The sequence below is a fragment of the Zootermopsis nevadensis genome, unplaced genomic scaffold (genome assembly GCF_977971745.1).
Source record: "Zootermopsis nevadensis isolate Lab colony 2312 unplaced genomic scaffold, Znev_1.0 Znev_ptg000010l, whole genome shotgun sequence".
Classification (NCBI taxonomy): Eukaryota; Metazoa; Arthropoda; class Insecta; order Blattodea; family Termopsidae; genus Zootermopsis; species Zootermopsis nevadensis.
The window spans coordinates 4,902,566-4,919,643 of NW_028259142.1; the positions used below are offsets into that span (position 1 = coordinate 4,902,566).

At 41.8% G+C, this 17,078-nt stretch overlaps 2 protein-coding genes and 2 non-coding genes across 6 annotated transcripts in view; 2 read left to right on the forward strand and 2 right to left on the reverse strand.

Annotated features, from left to right (window-relative positions):
* The window catches only part of sprt (PDZ domain-containing protein sprite), a 74,370-nt gene that overhangs the window by 7,972 nt on the left and 49,320 nt on the right, over positions 1-17,078 (reverse strand). For all 3 annotated transcript variants that reach the window (XM_087346303.1, XM_022079145.2, XM_087346302.1), the window contains 2 exons: positions 15,394-15,484; positions 7,549-7,626 (listed from right to left, as the gene is read on the reverse strand). In XM_087346303.1, the coding sequence (XP_087202429.1) occupies positions 7,549-7,626; positions 15,394-15,484 (169 nt within the window). The remainder of the gene's footprint in view (positions 1-7,548; positions 7,627-15,393; positions 15,485-17,078) is intronic.
* TRNAL-UAA (transfer RNA leucine (anticodon UAA)) lies at positions 171-254 on the forward strand. Its single transcript has one exon. It is a non-coding gene; the product is annotated as a tRNA-Leu (tRNA).
* The window catches only part of LOC110837230 (uncharacterized), a 60,500-nt gene continuing 47,852 nt past the window's right edge, over positions 4,431-17,078 (forward strand). Inside the window, exon 1 of the mRNA XM_087346304.1 lies at positions 4,431-4,627. Within this exon, the coding sequence (XP_087202430.1) occupies positions 4,601-4,627 (27 nt within the window). The 5' untranslated portion in view covers positions 4,431-4,600. The remainder of the gene's footprint in view (positions 4,628-17,078) is intronic.
* On the reverse strand, positions 11,382-11,454 carry TRNAV-UAC (transfer RNA valine (anticodon UAC)). The gene has a single exon. It is a non-coding gene; the product is annotated as a tRNA-Val (tRNA).

The window sequence follows — 17,078 nt, forward strand, 5'->3', positions numbered from 1 at the left end:
ACATTCTGGATTCCTACTTTTGCTTTGATAGGTTGATTTGTTGGAGTTTTGAGCCAGGGGAAAAGGAGTATGGCTTTGAGAAGTTGTTAAAATGTAAACACTTTTTATGGTATGAGTGTAACGGTGTGACTTATATTTATGAGTGAGTTTTTAGAAGCAGGTATGCAATTGTCAGGTTGGCCGAGCGGTCTAAGGCGTCAGACTTAAGTTCTGATTCCCGCGAGGGAGCGTGGGTTCGAACCCCACACCTGACAATATTTTTTTTTTTAATTCGACAATAATTAACTTTTGTTGTCTATGAATCTTTTAGTTTTAATTTTTCACTGCGCGATCTTGTTTTTGAAATGTTTATTATTCCTGTCTAGAACTTGCAGAATCAACTCCGTATTATTGTTTTCCACCTACACCATGAAGTGGCTACGTCTTTCGACATGCTCTTATCTCTTATCATGCTTTGTGTGCCATTGTTTTGTGCACAATATTCATATTCTTTTATGTAGCGCGCATTAAAATTATGAAACATGCGTATGTAATCTTCGCGAGGGATCACTGCATGAGGTTAGTGAATAAAATGCATCGCTACAGATTGAACTACCCTGGGTTCGATTTCCAGCAGGGGCTTTTGTCAACATCAGCCCACCCAGTCTCTTATCCACAGGAATAAAGCGGCCGGGGCGCGAAGCTGACAACCTCCACGTAGTGCGGGGCTTAAGAGCAGGGACTTCGCCGGAAAGTTAATATTGTTGATTTGCTGTAAAATTTGATTTGAGCTTAATGCGAAGTAATGAAAGTACGAACCAATATTGAATTTTCGCAACAAGTTGTGGTTTCGACCTAGAATACGACATTTAATCGAGATCCACTCAGTCATTTCGGATATGAAACTTGCTGGCGGACAAACACGACATCCGTATTATGCGTTCATTTTGTGTAATCTGTGTAATTGTCGCACACAAGTGAGTCTTGTAAGTAGTGCAGGTGTGATTGGATATAACTGGCCCGTGATGTTCCACAAGTGGGAGTTTCCGAACAGCTTGAACGAGCAAAGTATTGGGTGGGATTATAATGCGATGATATGACTTCGGTTCTGAATACGCGAGAAATGTGGTAAAATTTAGGACGACAGTGCGTAAGAATCATCTGCTGAAAGAAACTTTATTTCTTTCCAGGTAATTCATTTCCCTCATAAAAGAACCCACGTCTGAAATAACTGATTTACGAAGTTTTTGTTTTCCATTTATGCGAAGAGGTGAACTGGTCGTGTTCCTAGTTCAATGGTGGATTGAAAGACCCGTCTGAACACTTACTCAGTCAGTAAGAAGTCGGCAAACATCAAAGCTTCTAAAAATAGCGATTGGTTGCATTGAGTTGGAGTAAACAATATCCCTCCCTCCCCCTCCCCCAAAGTACGATTCAAGTGTTTCTCTTGTTATTATCAGTTGTGAAAACATGATTCTCTTTGTCGAATGCGAGTTCCGATAAGAGCGTAGCTAGTAACATCAGCAGCGGTCACGGAAGGAGACGAGCCATTCCAACTAGTGCTCTGCTTCCCCATATTGAGCAGAATTATCCAAGGCAGGGGTCGGTAACCTTTTCATTACCGCGGGCCGCATTGGCTATTCATATCCTTGTCAAGGGCCGCGGAAAAATTAATAACACGGTGGACAACTTGCGAAACGAGTATCTTGAACTTCAGAGAGCTGGTATTCACCTGAAAACGATAATAGATGTGTTTCACCAGAGAACTGAGTTTACCGTAAGGATTTGTTTGTCAGCTTTCAAACAATTTTTTTTACAGTCGTCGTTAATTTTATAAAACTTCGTTTTCACGTTCTTTTGTTAAATTTAAACAACGGAACAACGTGCCTTTGCGCAAGATGTCGTAGGTCTCTCCACTGCTTTAGTTTTCAACATGGATGTCTTCATGTCATATTTGCTTACAGTTCTGTTTAGTTTGTGCAAGTGAACAACGCCAAGGCCAGTGAAGTGTGTAGAATCGCAATTCACTCTTGTTTTGTTTGGTATATTTGGGCCTGTTCAGAGCTGGGATGTCGTGCTCAACAAGCCCAGTAGACAGGGAGATGATACTGAAACCAGGTGTCCATGTCAGGCGCGCGCACAAGAGCTCTCGTGTGGAGTGAGGGCACTCAAGCAGCGAGCCCAGAGATTACGAGATTTCGGATTCTTAATACTCGCCGACGTGAGAAGCTCATCATCACGCAAGCGGTTGATAATTTTACGAGACAGTTTAAATCAGGTTCAGTGATTATTCATTCGCCTGCTAGTTAATACCTTGTTATCCGATTCAGTATTGGGCGGTGAAGTAAAGCTACACGCCATGGAATCGTTTGAGGGGAGAGGGGGTATAGCTCCTGCTCGTTCTTGACCTTGTCAGTGTATGGGGGTGAGTGGTCAGAGTCACGCTCCGTCCGCTAAGGTCGTTAATACGTAAGAGAAGGAGATGAACATCCTTGAGGTACTCGGTGTTGAACTTTATTCGAGTTAGAATAAACATCTCGAGTGTAGAATTGTTTTGTTTCTACGACGACGCCAGCTTATGCTGTGGTTTTCTGGGCTGTTGATTGCACAACGGCGTTTTCAAGGAACATGTTCCTCGTCTTGGCGGTGTGGGTGTTTAATGGGGGGCAGGGAACACGTACTGGAGATTCTGTTACCAATATTTGTCTTCTGTTTGCAACATGTGATTTACTGGCGTTCCCGTCTGTTCCATAATAAGTTGTTTTAGTCATAACGCGATAAACACGGCTGAAAGACTTGGCCAAATTCCAGGATATTCCTGTTAACACAATTTTGGTTACTGAAAGCTTAACTTGAGGACCAGCCATACCGTGGTGACGAGACCAGTAATTAAGTATTAAGGTACAATTTGGCTGCACGCGACAGAGACAAGCGACCGAGGCAGGCGACAGAGTTACGAGACCGAGACTGGTCGCTTCCTGTCTGCTCTCTGTACAATCGTATGAAGGACAATTACGAGCGCGAGACAAAGACAGGCGACAGAGACAAAGCACAGGAGACCGCTCTCGGACCAGTAGTGTCTCGCGACGGGCTCAGGCAGCACGTGTGTTGTTGAGTAAAATAATGGCAGAAATTAAATTTACTGGTGACCAAGATGAGCAATTGGTAGAATTAGTAGCAGAAAACCGACCACTGACCACCGACAGAAAGATCCTTCTTCGCGTCTGGTTTTGAATATTGAACTCATAGGTTTTCTTTGTTTCTTTCGCAACAAATAACACAACAACACATCATCTTCTTCGATTAACCTTTTTAGAAGCATTTTTGTACTCATTTTTCACAGAATATGTGCACGTATGTCTCAACAAAACAAAGAAAACAAACACTTCGCCGCATGTCTCGGTCGTCACCTCAAAAGTGTGTGGCGACAAGCTGCGATGTGTCCGTCTCCCGTCTCTGTCGCCTGCCTCGGTCGCTTGTCTCTGTCGCGTGCAGCCAAATTGTACCTTTACAAAGATGGCGGAGACGGTCTCCACATAGACTATAGACTATAGAGGATAATTCTGTGAACAGTCGACAAGGATTGGTTCTCCAGCTGTGGCGATGGGCGGAGGGCTAATTAGTTCATCATAAAAATGGGTATGTTACGAAATGTTACACAGGGCCTGGGACGGATTGTTTGGAACGAACTACGCAGCGTAAAATGGACATGAGATTCGGAACTTGGAATGCCAGGAGTCTCCAAGAGACAAACTTCGTTAAAAACTGTAGCTAGAGAAATGTCAATGTCGGTTGCGTGTCAGTGGGAGTGCTGGTGGTTAGCTGGGGCGAAAGGCGGCCTAGGAGACGATTATACATTCTTCTGTCGCTGTGCAGACGGAACCATTTGTAGGATAAAAGTCTTCCTGAGTTCTTCCCAGAACTTATTTTTGAGAAAAACGTTGGCCCATTGTGCTTCATAAGATCTTCTTTACATCCAAGATCCATCTTAATATTATCCTCCCATTTACGCTTATGTTTTCTAATTGGCCTCTTCCCGTCAAGTTTTCTGACATCTTTTTTTAAATCTCTCATCGTACTACGTGTTCCGCCCATCCATCTTGATTTCACCACTCGTATATGGCGAAGGGAACAAATTTTGGAGTTTCTCGCTGTGTAATTTTCTCCTCAGCACTTTGTTATGAAACAGCATCAGCGTGTGAGACCGTGTTTCACACCCACATAAAGCAGTATTTATGAATTATAATTTTATGTTATTTCAGTCTTTGCGTGTATAGACAGGAGACGAAAAGACAAAATATTCTTAATAGAATGTCCATAATCTTCTTAACAGTGAGGGTATTCTAGTGTCAGATAGGCCTCAATCATTTTAATGGTCAAACAGAAGCAGCAGAATTGGCGTTGCAAAGAAGTGAAGAGGGAATTATTTTTTAGGTTGGTACCCCAATTGTCGTAGCGCAGGTCCGAGTCTACTGTATTGGTCAGTCAGTTCAGTGCATCAGTTAAACGCGGTAATCATGGCGTCCGAAGGAAGTGCAGTTCGGAAAGGGAAGTATGAGACAGCCCTCAGAGGACTTTAACGTCGTTGGAAGATCGTGTCGCGGTGCCTCCAGCTCCTGGAATGAAGCTGTTACAACCAAAGTTCAAAGTAAGTCACACTGAATTTTTGCGAAATTGTAAACAACGTATTTGAAAGCAACACTAAGTTTATGTGTACACCACACTGCACTAAGTGTTCCTTGTTCTGATGGTTCGATAAAGTTGATATTTTATGACATTGCCCAGCCTACTGGAAACGTTAACCGAGTCAAAATGTAAATGATTTTGTCGTTCGATTAAGGCCGTGAACACTAGCAAGTAAGCAGCTCAGTGGGAGGACATTATAAGCCATAACACGAAATATCAACGCAGCAATTATTACGTTTCACCTGCATCTATAAATAATTTAACAACAGGTTGACTTAAACGCATAAACACTTTAGAATAGCCCATGTACAACATCAAATAGGCGATTAAACCTTTATACAAGCGAACCAGTCACATTTTCCTGGCAACTCAAGTCGCCTACAAATCCCCTGACAGCCTTTATTTTGAATGACAGTGATAAAAGGTTGATTTTATAATATACTGCCGATATTTCCATTGCCTTTGTTTGCGGAGTTTGCTGCTACATACATAGGAATGTTTTGTACAGAGGCCAGCCTCTCTCTACCTGCCTGGTCTGATAATTTTCAATTTGACTGCGTATGGAGTTATTAGTCTAGAAGGAGCGCGAACGAGGTGGAACGAGCAGTTCCCTGGAGCGGTAACGCGTTCACTTGTACTCCTGATATATTGGTTTCGAAACTGTAAATAGTAGGCCTGCGTTAAAATAAGCCACGACTAGCGATTTAAAGTTCCTAACAGTCAATTCGTGATAATTTTCTCATCTAATGTGACGCTGTGTAACTTAATTAGGCCCTAAACCACATATTAATCGATTTTCGGCAAGTTTAAGGAGCAATTATATCGAAACTAATTCGTACAAATTTTGTACAATTCATATTATCCGTTGTATTGTGTATGTATACTTAAATATAATTAACTGTGAAGTATCATTAAGACGATAATAGCCGTTCAGTTGTTCTACACGCATGCGCCCAGCACAGGCCTGAGTTACGGAATTAGTTTAGAAAATTAATAGAAGAATACTTCGATTACAAATAACTAATTCAGTTACCGGAACACCGACAAACGGTTTAAACTATGACATTAACTCATCTAATCAAGAACCTCCCCGCCATGTTGCCCCCTGAGCCAGATGAATCCAGTGCAGCTTCCCTCTCGGATCGAGGAGACGGGCTGGAAATATACTAAATAAGCAGTCGCAGACAAGGGGTGGGATTCAGGTTGGGGGTTGGGCGCGGAGGCTGAAAATTCCCATCGTAAAAACACCAGAATGTTACGAAATATTTCAAAGGACTCGGTAATGAAAGTTCAGGTTCTATAAAAGTCGTGGAATTTGTTGACCAGCTGAACGTACCATTTGCTTCGCAAGATGAACTGTGTTCTAAGGAAATAATCTCTCATCTAACCCAAGATCTTCAAAGTGATTTCTTACCTTCAGATTTTCCGATCAAGATTTTGTACGCACTTCCCGTCGCGGGTTGCGTGTCTAAGAACACTTAAACAAGTTAGGGTCTGTCTCCATTCCCTCTTCTTGCGGAAACGTGTTTCGAAGAGCTACAACAGCGTCTTCGTTACTGCAGTCTCCTTTGTGCTTTCAAGTACAGCATGTAGACCTAAATGAAATTTCTGAGAATTGATTGGTAACTTTTTGCCAACGAAAATTCAGGCTACAGAACCTTTCCAAGGTTACTGCACTGCTGTCTCCTTCTCTCCTCTCCTCTCTCATTATTTATTGTTTTCTTATTTTGTTATATATGTATATACATATACAGTCGACATTAAGCCTCAGTCTCTTGTACCCTGTGTTCTTCCTATTATCTGTATCTGGGGTTCGTGCTGTCTGCTCTCCAATAGGTAGGGCCCTTCCCCCCCCCCCCCCCCCCCGGGAGCTTGAAGCTGACTAGTCATCTCCAGTTGATGCCATTACTCCACACGTAATCATCGCGTGGTGTTTACTGAGTATCGATGACAATTTTTACCTATCCTGCACCTTCCAGCCAGCCAGCCCACCTGCTTGCATTTCTCTTTCGTTCTGTTTTGCGTTAAATTTCTTTTAAAGTACAGGGTGATTCAAAAAGGACTTTACAACTTTGAAAGTGTATAGAAATTTATTCAGAAGGCTTACAGAATCGGTTGAAGTGTCATTTTGTAGCAAAACAAATCAAGTTTTACCTCAAATAGTCATTTTGGTTCGATGTGATTGTCATTGGTGATACTGCAGACATCCCACCTGAAATAAATTTCTTGCCAAACACGATCCAGCATATCCGGTGTCACTTCTGCAACTGAGGCGGTGATTCGAGCTTTGAGTTCAGTGAGATTGGCAGGTAAGGGTGGGACAAACACACGATCTTTAATGAAACCCCTTAAGAAAAAATCGAGAGGTGTCAAATCTGGAGAACGAGGTGGCCATGCTATCGACCCTGTTCGACCAATCCACCGACCTGGGAAACGGTTATTGAGGAAATCCCGGACTTCTGTGAGGTAGTGAGGTGGTGCGCCGTCTTGCTGGAAGTGAATGCGTCCTTTTTGGTCATCTTCGTCTAACTGTGGTATGAGAAAAGTTTCGAGCCATTTTCAAATGCACTGCCGCTTGCGCTCGAGGTGACGGAATTCGGTACTACAGCACAACGTGAGTCAAACTTGATTTGTTTTGCTACAAAATGACACCTCAACCGAATCTGTAAGCCTTCTGAATAAATTTCTATACACTTTCAAAGTTGTAAAGTCCTTTTTGAATCACCTGGTAGAACTAATAAGGACGTTATGTCATGCAACTAGCCATGTCATGAGAAGGATTCGAACTCACAGCGTTCACGTTCGCCCTTTTCATACGCTATCTTTCACGTAGTTACAAAATTCTGTCTTCCACCGCGGAAGTCTTAGCCGTCTGCCACGTACCTTGGCCTCTAGGGTTTCCAGCTGCGCCATCCTCGGCTCCAAAGGCGCTCCTGAAACCTGTCCAGGATGTAATGCGGTCTGTAACACAGGAAACATGTCTTTGCCATTAACTCTGTTCGGAGTGCATAACGAAGAGTTTCTCGCAATGGCTTTTCCTTACGAGTGAATTTCTTTTAATATAATAGTGGGATTACCTGCGAGGTCGACCTGTTGTCCTTTTGCCATTATCAGTGGCGACTCGCTTTAAAAAAACACATCCTTACATGGCCGTCAAATAATAAACGTGCGACGTGTGGTACATTCAGTCGACATTGCTAAGCTATGCTTTCGGGTGCGAGGAAAATAACTTACTGTTAAGACCAATAATGTTTTTAAAAACGGACACAGAACACACTTAGAAGATTTGTACTCCAATGGAGTACACTTTCTTGCCCACTTTATCGGTGTAGACGTCACGGAAAAGTGGGGGGGGGGGGGCAGTACAAAAATCTCTTTTCATTGGGCACTGGCTAACGTGCATTCTTACGCTAACAACTGTTTCTATTAGCGAGTGCATGTAACTAGCTTGCAGGCAGACCGACAGAAAAACAGAGCTGTTAACAATTACGGCAGGCAACTAAGAGGGCGTCAGGCACGTAACTGCAGTCTCCACCGTTAAAAAATTCACGTTTGCAGATTGATTTCCACTGCAATGGAAATGGTAAGGCTAAATATGTGTTGCAGGGAAGTCAGAACTTTCGTCTGTGTAGCGGTTAGAACGCTGGCCTTGTAATCCTGGGGGTCTCGGGTTCGATTCCCGGCGGTGCCCGAATTTATAACTTGTGTTGGGCAAGGCCGTGGTCTAGGCAACACGGAGTTTTCCTCCGTGGCATCCCAACAATTACTCCATTCACACACAGAAGAAGGCAATGGCAAACCACTTCTGGATCATCTGCCAAGAACGTATATGAACAGGTCCCAGTCCGAGAAAAGGATGGAAGGATCCTGTTCATATGGACCTGTCGTCAGACAGAACACTAAATAAAATAAAAAATAAAAAAATTGTGCAGCTGATTGTACGTGATTTGAGCTATCAGGTTTTTAGCGTATCTGCGTGTTTCACTATCATCAGAAACATCAGCATCCTATCCGCGGCCACGATAGAAGCTACCGCGCAGGCCCACTGAGTTTCGTGCGCGGTTTCACTGACTCGCCCCTCCATTTTAACCCCAGGCACTACAAATCAAGGGCTGTCATGGTGCATCACTCAGAAAATACACAGGCATGTTATACGTTACCCGTTTTATGAGTTTTCGCGGAACGCAAACCCCCCCCCCCCCCCCCCCCCCGCGTATAACGAGAGCCACCTGTATTTTATTTACTTGAAAGGAAACTCGAAAGACTGCCGGGGATAAATTTTTTGACGCCATGTTGAGACCAATTCTGAGGCCAACCTACCTTCATATGCCATGAGTAGAGAGCAGGACATATCGCGGGACGCTTCTGGCCTGCGGACCGTACGGAGGAGACCTCCGTTAAGGACGCACATACGAAGACATAATATTAAGGTATAACCGCTTTCCCACGCGCTCCCGCTCATTTGCATCACTCTAATTCCTGCCCTGAAGGGCTGTTCCAACTTTTGTTACACATGGGAGATTTCTCTGACACGTAACGAAACGCGAATAAGAAAGTTCTTGGATCTTTATAAAAATTACATAAGTGGGGAGACAGTTATCATAACTTTGTGTTTATTACAAGGAAATGCTTGTTTGTTTTTTAAAGTTCAATGCCATTTATCTCTGTAGTGATCACTAATTCCTGAATCTGATGTACTTTTACATTTTTGTGTGTACGTATTTATGCAACACGAACCACAGTCAGAATGCAGCCTTTGGAAATATCAAAGCCCGCCATTTGACACGATCCTAAACCAGTTCAATCAGACCCTTCTTAGTCTTCCAAAAGACCTCATTCCAAGAGGTTTCCCCCCACCAAAATTCGGTTACCCTAGCTACATTTTTTGCCCTTAAAACGAGAAAATAAACTAGAAATGTTTCCTGTTTATCTCATCCCCTTAACAAATTAATACACGATGTTGAAAGGATGGCAGTTTTATAATTCAAGCTGCACATTTAAAAATGCTAAACACACGATAAAATCAATTGAATAAAAATTTTCTTGGATATTATCCATCGTCTAGTAAATATAAAACGTAAAACGACGTTTCGGAGATGGGACTCTATCTCCGTCTTCAGGTTCCTACACAGTTGGGCCCACTAGATAGAGCTAATCCCTATCTCCGGGTACGGCGGTTATCCCATATGTCAGAGGTGTCTCTGAAAAATTTAGAAGAATTGGGAACCGATACAACATCAGGACAATCTTTAAAACCGGTCACACTCTAAAAAAAAAAGGTCCGGAGATAGGGATTAGCTCCATCTAGTGGGCCCAACTGTGTAGGAACCTGAAGACGGAGATAGAGTCCCATCTCCAAAACGTCGTTTCACGTTTTATATTTACTAGACGATGGATAATATCCAAGAAAATTTTTATTCAATTGACTCTTCACCATCGTCAAGAAGTTTTAGATTTGATACACAATAAAATATTTAAGTCATCGATTTATCTGTAGGTTAGTGGTCGTTGTTCATTTGAAATAGGTTCGGCGGAAGGATTCCTCGGCAGAGAACAGAAACGACTGGCTGTAGCCTGTTGTTATGGAAGCATTGTGTTCGAGTGTGCTTCTACTTTCGCTCTGAAGGTCCCTTTCTGTAATTATTCACTCCATCGCCCTAGGACTCAAGCAACCAATTCATCCCACCAGCTCCACTCGGTCTTCGTCTGGAATATTTCTCTTTCAGAGGAAGTTTTTACCTAACTCAACTTCAACTCTGCTTGGTCTTGTCTTTAAGTTTTTATACCTGCTATGCAACTGTACAATCAGCAACCGGTCCAACTGGACTGCATAAAGTAGTTCTTGTCTGATGGCTGTCGTCCGGATCATATTTAAAGACGAATCAGACTATGTGTGTGTTCTTGGCAAAGAATTGTGACTCCGCTGTCTGCCGAAATTACTTACGTAATTTCGATTACAATCGGTACTGATTGATTGGCTGATTACTGTATTCTAACGACAGCTTTCGATGGTAGAAAAAATTTGATAAAATTACAAAAAAGGCAATATAACGATAAATAAATTAAAAATAAACTGTTGTTGGGAACGACGTATCACTGAGACAGAAATAGGAACACGGGTAGGCAGGATAAACCCGAGGTCAATAAACTATTGTAAGAATTGTTTATAAAGGTAAATTAAGCACAAATTGAGTTGCTTAGAAACGTATGAAGAGAGATGTACAGACAGGAGAGGAAAATATTATGTATTGTTCCAAAATTAAATGGCAATAACAATTAAATCTCAGAAAATATGGCCATAATTTATGAGTACAATTCAGATGAAAGACGGGACAAAATGTTTCGTATTTAAATTTAATAATTCTCTCTTTCATGCAGTTTTATTTTCTTATCCTACAAATTTGTTTAATGTTCTTCCGTCTACTGTATTCCGTAATCCTATAATGTTATGTCGCGCGACCTACAATCGGCCTTACAGAAAACCTAGTCCCATTCTGGATATCAAACATTTCGTTTCTTAATTTTGTGTTAAAGGTATACAACATGACACAAAAGTGATGTTAAAAATGAGAAGAGATGTTTTGGTGGCGATTAAGATGTCGATGTTGTTATTGTGATTTTTGACCATGTGGACTAGGAGAAGTCAGTTTTTTGGTCAAATATATTGTTTTCATCCACTTGCGTGTACACACGGTCACAATCGAGAATAAAAAAAATGGTTCCGCCCGGGATCGAACCGGGGACCTTCTGCGTGTAAAGCAGACGTGATAACCACTACACTACGAAACCAAGATGACTACAGTAGTGTTACGAATGTAGTTAAGTGCTTCACGAGTCGTTCTCGTAATTGTTTAAACTTTATTATTCTTGCGCGTATATATTTTCGATTGTTAATTTCTTATTTTTCTTATTCTGTGTAATGTGTAACACAATAATGTAGTTTCCAATTTCCTTCAGATTGAATAAATTTTCAAGTTAATATATTTTTTGTTCAGAGTGAAAATTATTATTATTATTATTTGTTTTTTATTATTGCTGTCTTTATCGGTGTTATTCAATCGGCGTTCCGTAGACCGAGGGATCACGCGACAGTAACGCACAGGTTCAATTTTTTCTTAGATCAAGAATGATTTCTACGCAAATGGTAGGAACTGTTTCAAACTTTAATCGAATTAATCAATTATAATTATGGTCACATTATTATTATAATTATACTTACAGACAAACACACATGCGTGATAATTCTGAGGTCGATAATAAACTTGGCATAGTTTACATGAATAACACGCGATTATAAACCTAAGAACAAACTGTAGACCAAGTAGGAGCTGGAAAAAGTATTTTGGGGCCGGCAGAGATATTGATTTTTCCCGGAAAGGCCAGCGTTCTACCTCTTGGTCATCCAATGGATCTCGAGGAATGTGTCCAGGGCGTGAACCTGTCCCGTCGTCACCACCATCTTGTTCCTAGATTAAGAATGCGTGGAGTTATACTTCCACTCCGTCTCACATCTTCCTGGCATTTTGACGCACGACAGCTTTACCGTTAATTCGCTGGCATCAACACTGAGAAAAGGAAGAATCAAAGACGCACAAGTGGTCAAAACAAGAATTGGTCACCCCTGCTGCACGGTGTTTTGGACGGCCCTGTCCAGACGGGACGGACGAGTCGTGCCGACCCGGATGACCTCTTCCGAACCTTACGATTGCATGTCGGAAACAAATACGCACGGAGACGCCTCTGGGAAATTTGGACTTGTTCTTGTTCTGTTGGCTTCATTTTCGCTTTGTGCAGTGTTAACGTTTTTCCGCGTTTATGTCTTACTCTCTTTTCTTTCAAATTAGTGCAACATTCGTCATTGGCATTCGAATTTCGATTCCAGAATTCAGCGAGAGTTTGAAATCAAGGGATTCTGTTGCGGTCCTGTTGACCCAAAGACAACGAAGTAAATCTACAAAAATGCAATTCTTGAAAAGAGGCCAAATACGTTTTTGTCGTCAAATGAACAAAAGTGCGCTTGAATTTTACATCGCGTTCAGTTCGTTCGTTTGTGACAGAGTTTACTGAGTCTTGTGGCTTAGGGTCTTCTGGGTTGTGACACCGGGCACACTTTTCGGAGCTAACGATTAAACGGCGACATTAATTTGCTGTAGCATCTCGTGTAAGAATTATTATCGTTGTAATCCTGGGGTCTCGGGTTCGATTCCCGGCGGTGCCCGAATTCATAACTTGTGTTGGGCAAGGCCGTGATCTAGGCAACACGGAGTTTTCCTCCGGGGGCTTCCCCGGTTTCTCCGTGGCATCCCAGCAATTACTCCATTCACACACAGAAGAAGGCGATGGCAAACCACTTCTGGATCATCTGCCAAGAACGTATATGAACAGGTCCCAGTCCGAGAAAAGGATGGAAGGATCCTGTTCATATGGACCTGTCGTCAGACAGAACACTAAATAAAAATAAGATGAGGTGGTATAACGGTTAGAACGCTGGCCTTGTAATCCTGGGGTCTCGGGTTCGATTCCCGGCGGTGCCCGAATTTATAACTTGTGTTGGGCAAGGCCGTGGTCTAGGCAACACAGAGTTTTCCTCCTGGGGCTTCCCCGGTTTCTCCGTGGCATCCCAACAATTACTCCATTCACACACAGAAGAAGGCAATGGCAAACCACTTCTGGATCATCTGCCAAGAACGTATATGAACAGGTCCCAGTCCGAGAAAAGGATGGAAGGATCCTGTTCATATGGACCTGTCGTCAGACAGAACACTAAATAAATATAAATATATATTACGAACCACTCGAAGGAAAATTCTTTGACTCTGAGTTGGCTTCTCGGTCGATTTTACCTATTTTTATCCTGAAGGGCCGGCGGTGTTCTCTTCAAAAGAATTTACACGGGTGGTACTGCTCTGTCAGACTCAATTATCGTCTGCTTGCAAATTTACCATTTTTGACACAAACCAGTTGCATTTAAAGCTTTAAAACATTCCTTTAAATGCCTTTGAATTCCAACATCTTTTTCCGCATAGCAGTTTCTTTTTTGTACAATCTAGGGGTGCACAAGAAAACAGACATCGAACAATCAGGACTTTGTTATGGCAACCGCAGTTCCACGCGTGAATGAATTTCGTATTCCTAAAACATTTGCCAGCCAAATGTCGACACGTTTTCGGTCTATAAAATCTACAATTGTAAAGAAATGTTTTTTAACCAGAGAGTAGCGTAAACAACAGTAAGAATATCTCTGCTCGCCAATTATGGCAAGATCTGATAAGCCAATAGAGACAGCGTGGGAGTGGCATCTTCTGTATCTTATCTACAGAAGTAAGACTGCATAATTCCTTTCGTCTGACCTGATAATTTGCTTGTAGCATTCTTACCGACTTTGCATCAACCGGAAAATACCAATTTCCACTCTCGCTATCACCCAAGCCTGAAGAATTCCACATTTTTCTTAAACCACCGGGAGGTCATAGGTTCAGATCTCGGCCCGCATAATAACTATCCTGACCCAAAGTCCTCCAGGCTAATACCGGGATAGTAGGCGTCTTAAATTAGGTCACATCCTCTCCAATTAATTATTCATTTTATAATTTTATAATGTTTTCATTCAAGTAATTAAATCGAAATTTGTCTCTAAATAATATATTTTAAAAGCCAGTAATAGATTTACTTGAAAGTCATTTTTATTGATCATATTTCCTACGAGAGTCACAATGCTCATAATTTTAGTTGTATTTTGCTTGTGGACAAGATCGAAATCGTTGAGTTGATCGCTAAAAATTCGCCAGGAGAAATGGAAACGAGCAAAATTTACTTTCCTCTCCCTTGTCGCAAGCGAACTGAACCACTAAAAGCGTCATGCGTCATGCGTCATGTTTGTGACGTCACTAATCGTTCTTCTTCGTGTATGCGATTTATGTGACTGTTAAGTGTGTAATGTGTATGTAGGACGGGATTCGGCAAGAGACAAACACTTACACGCCTATATGAAGGACATTTCATCCTGCGTTCAGCTTTATATTCATTAAATAAATGGCGACGCATTATTATTATTTTTTCAGCTCCTAGAACAGTGAACAGAGAAAATAAATACAATTTATCACTACTCCTAAACCGGTTATAAATGTACTGGATGCTTTATTCTGTTGTCAGTCCAAGTTCGAATCCCGCTTGTGTTTTGCTGCGTACAGTAAATAAACTGACTCTCAGGTGGAGACGACAATACTGAATCACGATTCCTTCTAAGGCAAATTCCTCATTCAATTTGAGTCACAGACGAAACGATACAGTACCTGACAGTCATTCGAGTCACTTTAATGCAATATCATGCATTTTAACTCAACGGAGCAGAGTACGCCTTGAGAAGCTGATACTTGCTCAGCAATTCACAAATTTCCACATATCTCGTGGTTGACTGAGGTGTCCCCGAAGAACCCGGCCGACTGATTGTCTCTAGTTCGTATTAGGAGGTTGCCGGGCTCAAACCCCGGCCCGTAGACCGGCTGACATGACTGAAATTTTTCGTAGTTATCCGGGATAGTTCCTTAAATTAAGCCACGACCGCTTTTATCTATATCCTTAGTTACGAATTGCTCACTGATTATTCTGTAATTCAACGCCATATATTAATAGTCTGCATTACTAGCAGCGTCGTTGAGGAAACCACAAGCGATTAAAATACATGTCAGCATGTGCAATAAAATCTTTCCGAATTTGCATTTCACTTACCAGTGACACGGAGCGATGGCCGAGGTTGACTTCAGAGTCGTCCTTCTCCTCGTAGTAGTCAGAGAACATGGGCACACTCTTCTTCGACGGTCTGCAATGGAAAATAAAATAAAATAAAATAAATGTTTGTTAGCTGCAGATTGGCGTCTCATTCAAAGAGAATCGATTGCTAAGGAGAATATTTGGACCTAAGCGACAGGAAGTGAAAGGAGACCGGAGAAAATTATATAATTCCAAATTCATGACATAGGATACATAAAATTGAAATTGTGGGTATGTGTGCCCATATTTTCGATTATAGTTCGAGAAGTGATAAACCAATTTGCCTAAAATATGGTACGCACTTGCCCCGAAATTAGTAATGGAAACATATCTACAGACTGGGCCGAAAGCATCACTGTAAAGGTACAATTTGGCTGCACGCGACAGAGACAAGCGACCGAGGCAGGCGACAGAGTTACGAGACCGAGACTGGTCGCTTCCTGTCTGCTCTCTGTACAATCGTATGAAGTACAATTACGAGCGCGAGACAAAGACAGGCGACAGAGACAAAGCACAGGAAACCGCTCTCGGACCAGTAGTGTCTCGCGACGGGCTCAGGCAGCACGTGTGTTGTTGAGTAAAATAATGGCAGAAATTAAATTTACTGGTGACCAAGATGAGCAATTGGTAGAATTAGTAGCAGAAAACCGACCACTGACCGCCGACAGAAAGATCCTTCTTCACGTCTGGTTTTGAATATTGAACTCATAGGTTTTCTTTGTTTCTTTCGCAACAAATAACACAGCAACACATCATCTTCTTCGATTAACCTTTTTAGAAGCATTTTTGTACTCATTTTTCACAGAATATGTGCACGTATGTCTCAACGAAACAAAGAAAACAAACACTTTGCCGCATGTCTCGGTCGTCACCTCAATGCGATGTGTCCGTCTCCCGTCTCTGTCGCCTGCCTCGGTCACTTGTCTCTGTCGCGTGCAGCCAAATTGTACCTTAACACATCTCAATAATCAAACCGTAGTGACTGAACCAAAGTTTTGCAAACATATTCGCTTCTAAACATGTCACCGTACCGATTAAAATACCCAGATATCGGTGTTGTGGGTTAGAAGGTAAATACCAACGTTTCCCAAGTACATTCTATCCTGAAGATGGAGGCCAATATCAACATCGACATCTTCACAGTCATGTAATGTCTTGTGTATGGTTGCAATTTGTTTAAATAATATGCAAATTTATTAACAAATCAAATTTATTGTTGCAAAACAAGTTTACATTCCATTGCCTATTTATAACTAATTTTATTTTAAAATTCCTATTAATTTATAATTTTTATTAATTACTGGACTGAATTCGTGTGGCTGAGGATAGGGACCAGTGAAAAACTTTAATGGAAGCGGTAATGTATCTTTGAATTTCACAATCTTAATCATTTGAGTAACTACGTTCCCATCTTTGTTGCATGGAGTTAATTCCTTTGAGAAAGCTTGTGTGACCACTAGCGTTGAAGCCATATCTGGACCATGAAGTTAACACAGCTTCTGCAAACCTGTGTTCAGTTGCCACTACGCAACTGTCGCTTTCCGGCTCCCGCGTGGAACTGCATGACACACAACCAAGCGCTACAACGTCTTTTTTTTTCCGACAAATGCTCCGTAAAAACAATAAAATCAACCCACCTATGT